This window comes from Rhinichthys klamathensis, unplaced genomic scaffold, assembly GCF_029890125.1.
Source record: "Rhinichthys klamathensis goyatoka isolate OS25496 unplaced genomic scaffold, OSU_Roscu_1.1 h1tg000341l_1, whole genome shotgun sequence".
In the NCBI taxonomy this organism is placed as follows: Eukaryota; Metazoa; Chordata; class Actinopteri; order Cypriniformes; family Leuciscidae; genus Rhinichthys; species Rhinichthys klamathensis.
The window spans coordinates 1017501-1036081 of NW_026606855.1; the positions used below are offsets into that span (position 1 = coordinate 1017501).

The following is an 18581-nucleotide window of genomic DNA, read 5'->3' on the forward strand; positions in this document are numbered from 1 at the left end:
GAGATGCTCTTCCGTGTTCAGAGATGCTCTTCCGTGTTCAGAGATGCTCTTCAGTGTTCAGAGATGCTCTTCCGTGTTCAGAGATGCTCTTCCGTGTTCAGAGATGCTCTTCCGTGTTCAGAGATGCTCTTCTGTGTTCAGAGATGCTCTTCCGTGTTCAGAGATGCTCTTCCGTGTTCAGAGATGCTCTTCTGTGTTCAGAGATGCTCTTCCGTGTTCAGAGATGCTCTTCTGTGTTCAGAGATGCTCTTCTGTGTTCAGAGATGCTCTTCCGTGTTCAGAGATGCTCTTCCGTGTTCAGAGATGCTCTTCTGTGTTCAGAGATGCTCTTCCGTGTTCAGAGATGCTCTTCCGTGTTCAGAGATGCTCTTCTGTGTTCAGAGATGCTCTTCCGTGTTCAGAGATGCTCTTCTGTGTTCAGAGATGCTCTTCTGTGTTCAGAGATGCTCTTCCGTGTTCAGAGATGCTCTTCTGTGTTCAGAGATGCTCTTCTGTGTTCAGAGATGCTCTTCCGTGTTCAGAGATGCTCTTCCGTGTTCAGAGATGCTCTTCTGTGTTCAGAGATGCTCTTCTGTGTTCAGAGATGCTCTTCTGTGTTCAGAGATGCTCTTCCGTGTTCAGAGATGCTCTTCTGTGTTCAGAGATGCTCTTCTGTGTTCAGAGATGCTCTTCTGTGTTCAGAGATGCTCTTCTGTGTTCAGAGATGCTCTTCTGTGTTCAGAGATGCTCTTCTGTGTTCAGAGATGCTCTTCCGTGTTCAGAGATGCTCTTCCGTGTTCAGAGATGCTCTTCTGTGTTCAGAGATGCTCTTCTGTGTTCAGAGATGCTCTTCCGTGTTCAGAGATGCTCTTCCGTGTTCAGAGATGCTCTTCTGTGTTCAGAGATGCTCTTCTGTGTTCAGAGATGCTCTTCCGTGTTCAGAGATGCTCTTCTGTGTTCAGAGATGCTCTTCTGTGTTCAGAGATGCTCTTCCGTGTTCAGAGATGCTCTTCCGTGTTCAGAGATGCTCTTCCGTGTTCAGAGATGCTCTTCCGTGTTCAGAGATGCTCTTCTGTGTTCAGAGATGCTCTTCTGCAGAGCTCGCTTGCATCGAGTGCTTATTTGAGTTACTGTTGCCTTTCTATCAGCTTGAATCTGGTCATTCTCAGACCTCTGACATCAACAAGGCATTTTCTCCCACAGAACTGAAGCTCACTGGATATTTTCTCTGTTTCTGATCATTCTCTGTAAACCCTAGAGATGGTCAAGCGTAAAGAATCCCAGTAGATCAGCAGTTTCTGAAATACACCAACAACCATCCCATGTTCAAAATCACTTTCCTCCTCATTCTGATGCTCAGTTTGAACTGCAGATCGTCTCATGTCTACATGTCTAAATGCATTGAGTTGCTGCCATGTGATCGGCCGATCTTTGCATTAACGATCAGAGGTGTAAAGTGGCCGGTTGTGTGTGTGTGTGTGTGTGTCACCAGTCATTAACAAATGCTTCAGCAGTATGTGGTTACATCACAAAACTGATCATCCTAATTTTTGGTAGTCTAGGACATGTGCACAGATTATGCGTCAGAGGTTTGCAAATTGCTGGACTGAGTAAAAAGACCTCTAAGCAAATAGCCAAATACTGTTCTGTGTCAGCAATCATAGGCAGTCTGCATGTTTGGAGAAGGCGATGTCACCTCTATCCATAGTCTATTTATTTATATATTCATGTGGTTGTGACTATTGTCGATGTGTGTTTTGTCAGGTGAAACATAACAGGCTCTTTGTGAATATTTGGATGCTGTGTTGTTTTAATCAGTGTTGGTCATTCCAAATAAAATAATCAAATGTGTTTTTGATCAGTGTGTCAGTGTGAAAAAAAATCAGTGTGTGTGTGTAAATATATACACTCACCGGCCACTTTATTAGGTACACCTGTCCAACTGCTCGTTAACACTTAATTTCTAAGCAGCCAATCACATGGCGGCAACTCGGTGCATTTAGGCATGTAGACATGGTCAAGACAATCTCCTGCAGTTCAAACCGAGCATCAGTATGGGGAAGAAAGTTGATTTGAGTGACTTTGAACGTGGCATGATTGTTGGTGCCAGAAGGGCTGGTCTGAGTATTTCAGAAACTGCTAATCTACTGGGATTTTCACGCACAACCATCTCTAGGGTTTACAGAGAATGGTCCGAAAAAGAAAAAACATCCAGTGAGCGGCAGTTCTGTGGGCGGAAATGCCTTGTTGATGCCAGAGGTCAGAGGAGAATGGCCAGACTGGTTCGAGCTGATAGAAGGGCAACAGTGACTGAAATAACCACTCGTTACAACCGAGGTATGCAGCAAAGCATTTGTGAAGCCACAACACGCACAACCTTGAGGCGGATGGGCTACAACAGCAGAAGACTCCACCGGGTACCACTCATCTCCACTACAAATAGGAAAAAGAGGCTACAATTTGCAAGAGCTCACCAAAATTGAACAGTTGAAGACTGGAAAAATGTTGCCTGGTCTGATGAGTCTCGATTTCTGTTGAGACATTCAGATGTTAGAGTCAGAATTTGGCGTAAACAGAATGAGAACATGGAACCATCATGCCTTGTTACCACTGTGCAGGCTGGTGGTGGTGGTGTAATGGTGTGGGGGATGTTTTCCTGGCACACTTTAGGCCCCTTAGTGCCAATTGGGCATCGTTTAAATGCCACGGCCTACCTGAGCATTGTTTCTGACCATGTCCATCCCTTTATGGCCTTTATCAGCGAACAGGGGGAGTGGCTGAGAACGATGACGTTGATGTCGTGCGCTAGTTTGAGTCGTCATACGTCACGACCAAACGTCAGCGATTGGTTATGGCAGATCCAGAGTGGCTCTGAGCAGATCCAATAGTTTTAAACTTCAACAGAGTACCCGCCTACAAGGAACTTAAAGGGTTAGTTCACCCAAAAATGAAAATGATGTCATTAATGACTCGCCCTCGTGTCGTCCCAAGCCCGTAAGACCTCCGTTCATCTTCGGGACACAGTTTAAGATATTTTAGATTTAGTCCGAGAGCTTTCTGTCCCTCCATTGAAAATGTATGTACGGTATACTGTCCTTGTCCAGAAAGGAAATAAAGACATCATCAAAGTAGTCCATGTGACATCAGTGGGTTAGTTAGAGTGTGTTGAAGCATCGAAAATACATTTTGGTCCAAAAATAACAAAAACTAGGACTTTATTCAGCATTGTATTGTCTTCCGGTTCTGTTGTGGACCCGCGTTCAGTGCCGCCGCTGACGTAAGACGCTGCTGACGTGTGTCTGGTGTGTGTGTGTGTGTGTGTGTGTATTCTGGTTCTGTTGTGGATCCGCGTTCAGTGCCGCCGCTGACGTAAGACGCTGCTGACGTGTGTCTGGTGTGTGTGTGTGTGTGTGTGTGTGTGTGTGTGTGTATTCTGGTTCTGTTGTGGATCCGCGTTCAGTGCCGCCGCTGACGTAAGACGCTGCTGACGTGTGTCTGGTGTGTGTGGTGTGTGTGTGTGTGTGTATTCTTGTTCTGTTGTGGATCCGCGTTCAGTGCCGCTGCTGACGTAAGACGCTGCTGACGTGTGTCTGGTGTGTGTGTGTGTGTGTGTGTGTGTGTGTGTGTGTGTGTGTGTGTATTCGGGTTCTGTTGTGGATCCGCGTTCAGTGCCGCTGCTGACGTGTGTCTGTTGTGTGTGTGTGTGTGTGTGTATTCAAACATGTTTAAGGATTTCCACACAGAGGAAGACTTGCATTTTTTGCCCAGCCATATTTATTTGAACCCGAATACACGGACGCACCAGACACACGTCAGCAGCGTCTTACGTCAGCGGCGGCACTGAACGCGGATCCACAACAGAACCCGAATACACACACACACACACACACACACCAGACACACGTCAGCAGCGTCTTACGTCAGCGGCGGCACTGAACGCGGATCCACAACAGATCCAGAATACACACACACACACACACACACACACACACACCAGACACACGTCAGCAGCGTCTTACGTCAGCGGCGGCACTGAACGCGGATCCACAACAGAACCCGAATACACACACACACACACACACACCAGACACACGTCAGCAGCGTCTTACGTCAGCGGCGGCACTGAACGCGGATCCACAACAGATCCAGAATACACACACACACACACACACACACACACACACCAGACACACGTCAGCAGCGTCTTACGTCAGCAGCGGCACTGAACGCGGATCCACAACAGATCCAGAATACACACACACACAGACACACACACACACACACCACACACACCAGGGAGTTTCCTGCAGCCTCGGCCAATCGCTGAGCTCAATTTAGGCAGTTTGTCTTAACTCCCGCCCCTTCTCTGCGCACTCCTCCCGGCCAGCACTAATGATACCCCTGATCTCTGACCCGCCCCGGCACCGCCGGACACATCCTCAGAGACGAGCCAGGCAGAACTAGCCCAACCAGAGCCATCTCTGAGCCAACAGGCCTCCTCAGACGATAGCCGAGAGGATCGCAGCGATGAGATGGGATGAGACAGCGAGCGCTGCGGGAAATGATTTGAGGAGTATCCGCTGTAACCACACAGATGGGTCCTGGATGAGAGCAAAATGACGAATTGTACCTGTTTATTTTGACTAGTTTTTTAGTGTTGTAACTTTTTAGATTATACCTTTTTACACCATTGTGCTGCTCCTAAAATATGCAATTCATTATGTTACATCACTAAGGATGGAAATCATTTTTCAAAGTTTATCATTACTGGTTCCGATTCCACGTCAATAATTTTATCCCTTAAAACTCATCTTTGATCACCAAAATTACACATTTAAATGTTTTTTTTCTTTCTTGAAATAAAATTATTCATGCCTTAAAATAGCTTGAATTCAACATCCGTGCCTCATTTAGTATACGCGTTGGATCTATGAATATGCAAATGAACCCCGCCTCCACTCACTCACTCAGCTCAGAGATCCACTGGTTGACGATCACACGTTGATCTGATTGGTTACAAGGTAGTTTGTGACGTCAGAAACCCCAGCGCTTTCAAACCGTGTTTTTGAGACTGTCTTTGGTTCACTGCAGTTTTAAGGAGAAAATACTCAACATGCTGTCGACTTATGAATTTGCACATGGTTTGTCTTAAAGCACATTAAAACACCACATGGACATAGACACAATATTAAAAACTTGATTTTCACCACAGGGGGACTTTAACCATTTATGACCACATTTACACTGTAAAGATGGTGTCATGTATATATTTACAGTAAAGCAACTCGGATGAGGCATTTTAAGTCCTAAACTTAATGAATGCTCATTACAAAAAGAAACCCTCTGGTATTATGGTGTAAATTCAACATAACCTGCGTAATTCTGGCCGGTGTCTCCTTAAATCTAACACTGAATGTGGGTTGTGTCACAAACTCCCGGTAACATGTTGTTTATGGCGCGGAGAGGCGGACAGCATTGACGTCTATGAAGGGTTTCCACAATAACACCTACTCCTCAGAAGACACTTTCTGTCAGTCTGTCTCTCCCACACGCTCTCCGCCAGCCTGTGACTCTGGCGAAAGCTAAATTGGCTATTTCCATGTAAATATGAGGCTTGTGTGTGGTTTAATTGCTATGGAGATGACTTAGGACGGACCGTGTGATTTAAGCAATCAGAACGAAGCATCAGGGAGGAGAACGAGAGAGGAAAGAAGGAATAATGCTGGATGAACAGAAGTTGGAGGTGGAGAAGCTTGTGATTAATTAGGAGACTGGGAATAACCTTTTCTTTCTCTCTCTCTCTCTCTCTCTGTGTGTTTCAGGGGAAGAGGAATAAACCAGGAGTGGAGTCCGTCAGTTCTCCCGATTCAGGAAGAGGAAGAGGAGAGAAAAAAGCCATCAAGTAGGTGCAGGGACTTTCATTTCGTTCATTGGGTTTTTTTTTTTAGTTCGTTGTGTTGGAGCGAAGCCTGAAAATATGAAATCAGCGCTGCGATCACAGGAAAACTTCACTGTTTTAAATCTACGGAAATCATTCATTTCAGAAGTCGTTTGAGCAGTGGCGGTCCGACAGAGGAAGCTAGAGAGGCTCAAAAATGTGTTTCAAATGAACATAGCAGCTAAAAAGATCAAATTCAGTGTTGCTTTAATCCATGTACTTACTAATGGGACTACCTTAGATGCCTAAGTAATGTCAAAAATGTAACAGCATGATAGCCATTTTAATTTGTGCATTTATTTATTTATTTATTTGAGGCAATTAAGTTGCATCATTTTTTTCAATGAAAAAATAAGCTTGAAAAAAAACACTGGGAGTTTCTTAAATTGTGCGTTTCGTTCGTTTACCATATTGACAAGCATTGGTTTGTTGATTAGACTGATTAAAACACATCATTAATTATCAAAATAATTTTTGGATATCAGAGAAAGATAATCTGTTTACAGGAGCATAAATACCATATATATATATATATAATTAAAAATAATAAATGATAGCATATCAGCAAAAAATATATGTATACAAAATGTTGCTTTATTAATATTATTAAAATAATAAATAATATTATTACAATAATTTTAAAAATGGGAAGAATAATATATTAAAAAATAATAAATAATACAATATCAGCAATAATAATTAAAATAGTTTAGAAAAAGATGCCTACTGCAATCTTTTACTGTTTCTGGAAAATTCCCACGGCCTAAAAGTCAAGATTTCCTTTTTTTATTTCATTCACCGTTAAGTTTTTTCAGTCTAGACTTGCTTTGAAGAATAAAAGAAAACACACGTCTCTCTCTCTGAACGCCTGGGGTTCGGCCGAAGCTTGTCTGAATGAGGGCGCGGGACCTTCTCGTTCACGAGGCGGTTATTCTCGCACACACACGCACCGGTAGAAGTGTGTGCTTCGTGACATCGCAGCTGCTGTATTAGACTAATGCCTTCTCTGGATTTAAAGCTTGCAGGTGCTTGTGGAAATCAGATTGCATTTTTTTCCCCTGAAGCTGTTGTTGAAATAATAACTTACCAAGAATGACCTTTTCCCCCAATACCAGGTTCACCCGACCCGTTTCTCCTGACCTCTCACCTTTGCTGTCTCCCAAATGTTTCTTTTCTTAGCAACACATGAATGGTTTGTGTTTAATAACGTGTGATGCTTCACAGCTTTCCATCTGTCTCTTTCTCTCCTTGATAAACTAATGAACTCACAGGTATAATCTTGCTCGTTTCTGCTTTGCTGCCTCATGATGCATTGGGTCTGTTTTGATTTCCCTGTCTGATGATAAAGCCCTTTATGCACCTCTCAGTTTCTTCCTCTCCCTCCTCCTGTCCTGAAGAAGAGGAGATTCCTGGAGATGGCCTGTGTGTGGATTGCTGGATGAAATGGGTCGCTCATGTTCAACTGACGTGTGTGTGTGTGTGTGTGTCTCTTCAGTGATTTAGACAGAGACTTTTGGAATAACAATGACAGCAGTTCAGTGCAGCAGCGCTGGAGCTCATACCCGCCCAAGGAGTTTGTACTAAACATTTCTCCTTATGCCCCTTACGGAGATCCACGCCTCTCACTCAAGTGAGTCTCAGTTCAGGCTGGTAAGAGACACCAAACCCCTGACCCACAACTCATACCTCACCCGAACCTCACCTAACCCGAACCCGAACCCGAACCCTTCCCAAACGCACCCGAGATTTGTTCTGCCAGACTTTAACAGCCTGGTCTTTCATTCATGGAGAGCCGCCCACTTAGACAGGAAAACACCGTCTGACTGACGCATGCTGGAAACTGACCAATTACTTGTTTTTTTTATATTTTTTTTTTTATTTGAAATTGATACCACGAAATTTAATGTTCCAGAAAATCATTCATATGGTCGATAAAATGCAAGTTGCGTTTTATTTTAATATTCAGAACAGAAGCAAAACTGAAAGTATGAACACTAAAGCAGAATGTTTTCTGAACACATTTGTATCATTTGGTTTTTATTTATTTAATAATCGTTTCCTTTATCCTTTATCCGTCAACAGTTTCTCGCTGAAGCATGTATTTATACGGCTAAAATCTAAAACGGCTAACTAGACAGTTTTTTATCAATATATTAATAATTATTATGTTGTTGTTTTTTTAAAATATTATATTATATGGTTTTTATTATGTTTATGTATGTGTGAATATATATATATATATATATATATAATATTATTGTAACTTACAATATAATAAAAAAAAATAATAATATATATATATATATATATATATATATATATAATATTCTAAAATGGTTTGCCAAACTGTAATATAAACATTTAATTTTTTCTAATTACAGTATATAAAAATCATATACAATCATTACATTGTGAGTTACAATATATATAATATTCTAAAACGGGTCGCCAAACTGTAGTATAATCTTTTTTAATTATATATAATAATCATATACATTCATTACATTGTGAGTTAAAATATATACTGTATATATATATATATATATATATATATATATATATATAGTAATTCACAATGTATTAAGAATATATATAATAAATAATAATATATATATATGTTTATATTACAGTTTGGCAAACCGTTTTAGAAGTTGCATAAAGCGAACCAAACATATAGTCATAAAGCCTATTAAAAACGAATGTTCTGTTAGCATTGGTTGTGTTTGTGTGCGTCAGACGGTTATGAGCGGGCTGTGGGCTTAGACTAACACAACCCATATTTTACTGTACCGCATCTCACCTGTTACCCAACATTATCCCCGATCCCTGGCAGGGCTGTAATGATGAGGAAGCATCCCGTACGCTAACACACTTTTCCAAAAGGAAATGGCAATGAACTCATAATGCCAAACTCATAGTGTCCTTCATCTGATTGTGATGCGGTCCATAGTATGGGATAGTACAGTACCATTACACCGGACGAAATGACAAGATAAAGACAAACTACGTGAAAGATGTAATTTCTGCTCCTATAGGGATATTATGCACAATATATCCATATCATATCAGTTATGTGTATCACTGTAAAAGGAGAAGTTGCTGCCTTAAACATCCACGTTGATTGTACTCAAAAAATTAAGTCATTTCAACTTAAATTACATTAATGTGTTTATATAATTTATTTAGATAACTTCTGCCGTTACTGATATTTTTCAACTTTTATTTTAAGATTTTCACGACTTTTGCCATCATTTAGCACTAACCTATAGAGATATAAAGCTTTAAGCATATAATTAATCGTTTAACCGCTTAATATTTGTGACTTTTTACTATAACACATTTCAAAAGGAATATTTATCATATTTCATTCTGGTCATTTTTAATGTTGCTGTGATATTTAAATTTACTGAATTTATTTTTTACTTTTTTAACTTATAATATTGGCTATTAATTGGTTATCTTCTATAAAATGAAAATAATTACTGACTTATTCCATTTAATCTGTTATTTTAGTATTTTTATATGCTTTTATAGTATTTATTAATATTTTGAATTAGCTTATCTGTTTATATTTTCAGATTTAATTTTAATTTAAGTCTTAGTCAATTTGCTTTGTGTTTTTGTCTTTTATATATATATATATATATATATATATATATATATATATTTCTATTTCGCTTTATTTTATTTTATTCGCTTTAAGTTTTTTTTTAAACTTTCTTAAACTTTTTTTATTTCAGTTAGTTGGCAAGGCAAAATTTCAATGTAAAAAAAAAATATTTTTTATAATTGCTTTAATGATTTCAGCTTTGTCTCAGTTAACTTTTACTAGTTTCGGCACCAAACGGAAGTCCAGTCTGTTCAGTGGTGACGCTCATGACAGAAATTGCACACATCACGTTTAACCTTGTGATATGAATGAAAGTCATTATGCAGATTTTACTCTTGACTAAGCTTTGCAGGACTGCAGGGACATTATCTATATATCGGACAGTTTGCTGCTAATCATAGCAACAGTCTGACATTCAAATCTGTTTTGTTTCACCCAAAAAATTGCACGATTGGACCCTAAATGTCCCTCACTCCCTACAGCCCTGCTTGTCTCTTCTCAGCATATGACCTTTAACCTTTCACCCCCTCCCTCCCCCCCTCCCCCCATGGGGTGTTACCATGGAGACGGACAACCCTCCAGCTTCAGCTATCCAGCGAACAGCAACAATAACAGTAAAGAAACAAACAATCAAACCAAAAGGCGCTCTTGACCGGTGTGTAACCCTCAGTGCCGTAGGCTGAGGCTCCCGGCGAGGGTTGACCGTTACAGTCTGGTTGTGGTGTGGTAACCCCCGTTTTGCCCTGTGCTTTGACCTTTCTCGGGCTTGTCCTCGATGTGTCCCTGATTCTTCGCGGCGGTAAGCCCTCACCGGCCTAATCCAGACAGGTTTCGCTAAAGAAAGAAACGGTTTAAACATGCTTGTCCATCAAAACCAGCGGCGGTCGCACAGAGGGGTTGAGAATCAGATGGGCCGGCCGGTCTAGAAATAAACAGGTTATCCGCGGTGGCTCGGGTGCTTCAGCTCTCCTTTCTCTGTGGACCTGCTGGATTAAAGCGGTGTGGGTGAATGCACTAAAGACGCACGCCGCAGATTCAAGCAAAACACACCTGGAACAGCCACTCCGTCACTCACTAATACTATAGAGCTAGAGTCATGTTTTATAGATATTTTAGATGCTTGTATCATGGGATGCAGAATAGATCTCCTATTGGCTCTTAATATATCGAGGATTTTAAATATATAAATATATAGAGGATTTGGTTACACTTTATTTTAAGGCGACAGTTACATTGTACTCATTTAAAAAGACCTCAGTAATATTAATTAACTACATGTACTTACTATAGAGTTACGGTTAGGGTTTGGTTTAGGGTTAGTTACTTGTAATTATGCATATTTTACTGTTAATACTATAGTAAGTACATGTAGTAATGGGTAACTGCACCTTAAAATAAAGTGTTTCCGAGTTTTTAAATTTGTAAATATAGGCTGAACTTGGATATTTTTTACGTTTGTCTTAGCACTTAGTTACACTAATAATTTAAACATAATCTTTAGCAAATCTCAAAAATAATATCCAGTTTTTCACACTGTACATTATAATGTTAAACACATACCTCGGGTCTTTATCGACCCAGGACGGTATTCACTATACAATATCAGCCGTTTATCAGTTATTGACCATAACATGAGAATAAATACTGTCTTATTGGAATTGACCAGACGTGCATCACCGCTAAATATATAAAATTATTATTATCATCAGTTCGGTTGGCTATAACTTGAAAATAATTATTTTAGTATATAGACTATATGCATATATATCATTTTTCTCTCTGAAATCTGATTCCTCACCTGGTTTTGTTTCAATCTGCGGCTGTCAGCTTCGTGACTGAAAGCTCTTTTTCTCTTATCCTGCTGTTGTTGATGTTGTAGTTGGTGTCGATGTTGTATTGTGAGTGTTTGAGTGGTGCGGTAGTGTTCCTTAAATCTCCTGATAACTGCATGATGACTTTCACCAGGTCCACAAACCGGTGACCCCGATTATGAAACGCCGACGACAAAAGTCTATATGAAGTCTGCAACATTTCTGGCTGTCATTAATGCGACGCATGTCACCGGGAGAGCAAACGTGGGTCGTTGTAATGTAAATCCACTCGTAAGGCTCTGCTACGCCCCCTATAGGAGGATCTGCACTTGGCACTGCATCTTTAAAAAGCCCAGGGTGACTTGTGTGGTGTCTTGTAGCTCGCTGTGAGGTCACACGCATGTTACACTCTCACGGGATAAATCATTGTTATTTATCCAACCCTGTAACCGTTTCTTCTCTCCCAATGTTTGTCCTTTTCCTCCTTTTTCCCTCTCTCTGGCGGACCCCTCAGTGGGGCGGTTCCCGGGGGCCAGAGAGGGTCCGTGGGGGGTGTATTTGGGGACGGAGGGGGGCCGTCCCGCAGTGACAGCGTGAGGAACATGATGACGGGGGGCATTAAAGCCGGCAGGTGGCAGACGGTGCAAAGCCGCCTGCAGTCAGGAGACTTCAAGAACGGCAAGTGAGTCGAGCCCACCGGAGACGAGAAAGAAGAGAGTGTGTGTGTGTGTGTGTGTGTGAGATGTTTAAGAAAGTTAAAAATGCCTTTTGTGTGGGTCTGCACTTTGCTGAGATTTCAGGCCGCCCTGCAGTCTCATAATAATAGCAGAATCCGTACGACTGACTCACACACACTTAGACGCACTTTTAGAAGCGACGATCACTCATTTCAGTCCATTATAAAACACAACACCCGCGATGACTCAAAAGACGGCGTAATTGCTGATATCATGCGCCGGATTCAGCCTGCGAATATGAAATGTGAGGGATAATAAATATAACTGCAAAGCAGAAGGGTCTTGTATGAGCCTGAAGGGGTTATTTAGCAATATTACAGACTGGCTGACTACATGATCGGGCTTGTTATATGGCTACTTAACATATTAATGCACTGATTTTTATCGAGTTTAGTGTTGACATTGATTCAGAATGCATTTTCTTATTGCGGTCTTATTGTGAACGATTCACCTGTGCATATTATTTCACGTAAAAACAAAGGCCTTCATAATCTTTCATGTTTCTGTTTTAATAAATGCTGTTCTTTTGAAGATACTAATCATCAAAGAAAGTATTTTTCACAGTTTCCACATAAAAATGAAGCAGCAACTGTTTTCAACATTGATAATAATAATAATCATAAATGTCTCTTGAGCAGCAAATCATCATCACTGTAAAAAATGATCGTGATTTTAACGGTAAAAGACTGTAAAAATGCTACAGTGCAAAACTATATACTTTCCTCACTATATACAGTAAATAACTGGGATAGATCTAACGGTACATTTAATGTAATTTTACTGTAAAATACCGTTAAATTTACAGTTTTTGAAAGTGAAAAGAACAACTCATTGTATAATTTACAGTGAAAAACCGTAAATTGACATTCCCACAATTCCCTGCATGACACTTCACATTTGATTTATTTTTGTTGAAATAACTGTTTCTTCTTAGTTTTCTTAGTTCTTTTGTAATCAGTTATGTACATTAGGGTTTTATGTTACATTTAATGTTGTTAAATTAATGTTTATTGCATTTTAAAAATGTCATGTGTGTTACCATGATGGTGTTTAATGTTTGTGCGAATAACACTGTGCAGCTTCAATATAATAGTATTAACTTTCTTGTGGAAAACTGCTTGTGATGAGCTTTGATTGATCATGTGACTCTGATCACTGCTGTGATGATTGATGATTGTCAGTGTATTACAATGGTACAAAACAGATATTAATACTTCAATAAGTTGGTAAATTATCATTATATCAGATAATGAATTACGGTTTATTACTGTAAATTTTAAGTTAAGTCTGTAAAACCAAAATTGTCGATACCGTATTTTTGACGGTAAAGTTCTGGTAAGCACAGCTGCCAGTTTTTTTCCGTAAAAACAACGGGATTTTTTTTTTTACAGTGTATTAGAATGATTTCTGAAGGATCATGTGACACTGAAGACTGGAGGAATGATGCTTTGATCACAGGAATAAATTATATTTTAACATGTATTCACATAGAAAACCGTTATTTCAAGTTGTAATAATATTTCTGAATATTACTGTTTTTTCTAAAAAAATTATCAAATTCTCAAAAAAAATTTGGTCAAATAAATGCAGCCTTGGTGAGTATCCCAAACTTTTGAATGATAGTGTAGATGTATACAGAAAATGACAACTCCTGTCTATAGAATGGGGAAGAAATCACAAACACGTTTAGCTCAAGTCTAGCTCAAACTAAAGTGCAGCATCTCTTTAAAACAAAGTGATTGGCTCTTTTAACTGAAAGACAGGACTTTCAATCCGGCAGCTGTATTTTTTTTTCCCCATAAGTGGTCAATTTCTTTTTCCCTCTGGTAATGCACACCGTTCACAATCCAATCAGTTCCAGATGGTGTATTTCAAAATTGGTTGCAAACAGCATTACATGTTGATTTCATTGTATTTTGTGAGAAAAAAGAATCTGCAATATGATACATGAAGCTAACAGCCATTATAATGTTTACCATTAAGTATATTTGACTGCAGAAAGTTCCAGTTTACCAGAATCAAGAATTAATCAGAATCAAGTACAAATAAAAATAAAGGTTTTTTATTTGCATCGATGGTTCCATAGAACCTCCACAAAAGCTTCTCTAGTAAAAAAAAAAAAAAGATTTAGATTCTTAGAATGTTCTTCACACTAAATGGTTCTTTTAAGAATGTTCTATGACATCACTGAAACCTTCTTTTGGAACCTTTAGTTTTAAGAGTGTGTTCCAGTGAGCTGTGTAATAGACACAATCAGATGAGAAAAGATGATGCAAACATTACAAACTTCCATAATTTGTCTGATGACTTTCTGAAGAGCAGATTTTTCAAACTATCGGCACACAGTTAAAGTTTTATAAAAGCCGTTTCAGTGACATGAGCGATGGCTGGAGGATGTTAAATACGAGTTTTCCATATTAATCGCCAGCTAGTGAAACCGTGTAGCACAAAATATTAATGCGTCCTATAAACGTCCTATAAATGTGCTTAATATTTCAGTGAATCGTAATGTGTATCTGTCAGCAGTGTGAAATGAATCCTGAGAGAGGAGGACATTTCATTACATTGGTAAAAGAAAGTTTAGAGAACCCAAACTGGTTTATTTCAGAACAGCCAGTTTTACTTCCATAATCAGTGTATTTCTGAGTAAAGTGGTATTCAGTCAGAGAAGTGGGTTGGGACTTATATTTTAAAATATACAAAAATATATTGCTGATATACATTTTCAAATATATTTATATAAATGTATTTTTCATAAGTTTTAGTTATTTATATTTCATCATATTATTTAAATATATTTTATAGATTATATATATATATATATATTTTATTTAGTTATTTTATGATAAATATACTGTATATACTGTGAAAATATATTTACACAAATGTATTTTCAATAAGTTTGTTATTTCCTTTTCATCATTTTATTTTTATATTTATATTGTCTATATGTGGCATTTACAAAAAATGTATTTTATAACTGGAAATCCATTTTCCTGCCCACTGAAATACAATTGATCATTTTTTGGCGTATATTTTAGGGCCATTCTTTGGTATATTATGAAACTAAATACATATATATTGTTTATATATTTAGAATTTACAAAAAAATATGATATTTTTTATGATTAGAAATATATGTTCTTGTCCTTGAAGTACATTTTGTAATATATTTTAGCATTAAATAAATATATTTTCATATTTGAAAAACATATTTTAACTAAGCTGTGCTGTTTACAACATATATATATAGCATATATTTGAAAGATATTGTGGCAAAAATGTCATATGGGTTATTTTATCCATCATTGATCGGATTGTTCGTGAGACGTACCACCAATGACGTAAGACTAGGAAACATGTGATGCACAAGTTTGATTTCTTGCTGAGTATGAGACTAACTAACACGAAACACCAGGGGAGTGAACAGATGAAGTCATGAATAAGGAACCAAACCGCACAAAACATCTCTAAAACACAACCTCACCCAAACAAACCCAGAGCTGCTACAACGCTACTGTATCCGTGTGCCGCTTGAGTGCAGACGTTCACACCGCGAGTGTTGTGCACACACACACACACACACACACACACACACACACACACACACACACACACACACACACACACACACACACACACACACACACACACAGGGTCTCAATTTAAGTTTTCTTCACACCCTTAGCTAACACCTCCTCTCCTCCAGCACCTCACATATTCTCTCTCTGTCTCACATCTCTCTTCTCTCACTCCATCCATACCACCAGTCCTCGTTCTTCTCTCGCTCTCAACACGCCCTCCGTTTTTCTCCGTCAGTAATTGGATTCTATTTTCAGGCCGCTATATGTGTCTGTCTCTTGTGTTGTGTCTCACATCCTCTTTTCCCTGTCTCTCTCTTTCTTGCCTTCATCTTGTTCTCCACTACGGCTTGTTTTGCTCCCTGGTGTTCGTCCTGCAACTACCTGATGCCCTTTACCATTGAGCCGGTGCCAGTTCAGCCTTATGCCAGCTCAACATGAAATCAAATTTGACCCGCTTTACATTATTAATACATGCTCCTGGTCCTACAGTGCAGGATGAAAGAAAAAAAAATAGTAATATAAGATAATGAATAAGAAGATAATGTCATTGTTTTAGGCTACCTTCGTAGTTAATGCAGTAATTTAATGCCGGTGAATGTGATAAAGGTTACAGCAATAATAAATTAGGATTGATTTGAAAAAGAAGTGGAACCAATGGGATGCTCTAAATGGTGAACTTGACCTTCATTCTTCACATCTAGGTCAAAATGACTCGATAATGGGAGTATGCTGCCTTCAAGCCATGTGATTTTATTTCTTTTGCTTTTTGAAATCTGACTAACCATTTCAAATGGCAGGATTCTTTAAACTTTGACTTAGTGTTGGATTTGAACATGCTAGTTCAGGTTTAGGTTTGACATGTTTCTATAATTTCCATCTTGTTGTTTTCTACATTTTAAAACAAAAGCATTAACTGTAAACAGTTTTGTCCATGTTACCGCATGTGTCCCACCCACCCTGCCACACCTGCAATGTGTTCAGCGCTTGACGTTAACACCCACCAACCAATTGAATTTTATATATTATGTATACATTTTTCAAACGTAGTCTTTTAAAAAGGCATCTGAAATAATAAACTAAGTGCAATGTATTGTTGTCAAAAAAAAAGACACACATTGATACTGAAATATCTGAGACACTTCCAATATTAATTTTCTTTAGAATAGATACACGATACCAGCTGCTCTTTCTCTCTCTCTCTCTCTCTCTCTCTCTCTCTCTCTCTCTCTCTCTCTCTCTCTCTCTCTCTCTCTCTCTCTCTCTCTCTCTCTCTCTCTCTCTCTCTCTCTCTCTCTCTCTCTCTCTCATCTCAGCAAGTGACACACAAACCCGCCTCTCCTCACTCACTCGTTTCATTTGCTCCGGATGAATATTGTTGCTGTTAAAGGGTGTGAATTTCAGCGTGGGATTGTTCATAATTTGACTCATTCCCGTAGATTTTGTGATCACACCCAAAGTGCGGCACACAAAGCCACATCTCAGTATAAATCGAGTTCTCGTTCACTGCTTATTGCGCTTCAACAGTCAAATACACACAAAATAATGTCAAAATGCCGGTCTTGGCGAGTATTCATGTAAACACAGTCATGTTTTAAGTGAACATAAACAGTTGAGAAAGAAAACGCATGCGTATCAATATAATGGATCCGTGTGTCATGTCTTAAACTAATAAACCTGCTGCCAAATTATGAGATAATATAAAAAATATCTATATAGCAGTTTTCCCCCCATGGTGCCGATGTCAAAATTGTGGCCAGTGTAAATGCTGAGTGGCTTGTCACCTTAACGAATGGCAATACGATTATCTTTACCAGTCAGAGGTACTACTACCATTGATTTTCGTTTTGATTCTACCTTTCAAGTTGGTGGCATGTAAAATCTTGGCAGAAACAAATGATTGTTTACAATAAGCTGTACTTTAGTTTATTCCTTTGTGTCCTGTTAAAGCATAATAGCTGTAAACTTTGCTAGAATATGCTCGTTTAGTCAGTTTATACGGTCACAGGTTTGTGCATCAATTTCACACCTAATGTGCATCTTTGGCTCTTCATTATGATGCAGAACTATTAAAAAGGTCTCCTGTGGTTGCTGGGAAATGAAAAATTCTCGAATGTGTCTCTTTTTGCAACTAAAATCACTTGCGTGTCACATTGTATTTGAAGGCAGCATCTCCTCATTACATATCCTGACAGAAAAATATATCATATTACAGAAGTTAAATGCGATGTGAATGTCTTTTCATGCTGACTTCAGTATCAAGATGGTTTTCCTCAGAGCAAGTTTGTGTTATGTCCCATAAACTCCAAATCACTCTGAAACGTTATTTTGTATTAATTTTTTCAAATGTTCACTGACAAAATTGTATCTTTAGGGGCACAGCAGCTCGACACTCGTTACTTATCTACCCTTAAAAGATGCATATTAGTATCTTAGAATAGTAATATGTACTCTTAAGGTATTAGTATGAACCTTTTAGGGCTCGATAAGATTGAAAGATGTCCCTTTAAGGCAGGGGTGTGGAGAAGAGCTTACCTCGAACCATCCCCAATACACTTACCTGAAAGTTTCTAGTATGCCTAATATGCTTTAATAAGTTGGTTCAGGCGTGTTTAATTAGGTCTGGAGCTGAACACTGCAGGACAATGGCCCTCCAGGGGAAGTTTCGAACACCCCTGCTTTAAGGGTACTGACTACCGTTGTACCCTAAAGGTAAAAGTCTGCAGGGATTAGACAAGCTGAAATGGGGAAGAATAGCCAGAAAATGCAGGAATCATGAGTGCAACTCAGGTGAAACTCACTGTGAAGTTTCTGAGGTGAATTTGACACAGTTTTTAGATTAAAGTGAAACAGGGCTAATGATAGAAAGAGAGGGATGTAATTGCTGAGGGAGGGGAGGAGAGCACAAAAGAATGACGGATGATC

At 39.0% G+C, this 18581-nt stretch overlaps 1 protein-coding gene across 2 annotated transcripts in view; it reads left to right on the forward strand.

Annotated features, from left to right (window-relative positions):
- Positions 1 to 18581, forward strand: part of syt7a (synaptotagmin VIIa) — a 143347-nt gene that overhangs the window by 77710 nt on the left and 47056 nt on the right. Inside the window, exons 3-4 of one of the 2 annotated variants that reach the window (XM_056272636.1) lie at positions 5802 to 5881; positions 7413 to 7547. In XM_056272636.1, the coding sequence (XP_056128611.1) occupies positions 5802 to 5881; positions 7413 to 7547 (215 nt within the window). Of the gene's footprint in view, positions 1 to 5801; positions 5882 to 7412; positions 7548 to 11886; positions 12021 to 18581 lie in introns of those variants that run through there. The other variant, XM_056272635.1, reaches the window with a different exon arrangement.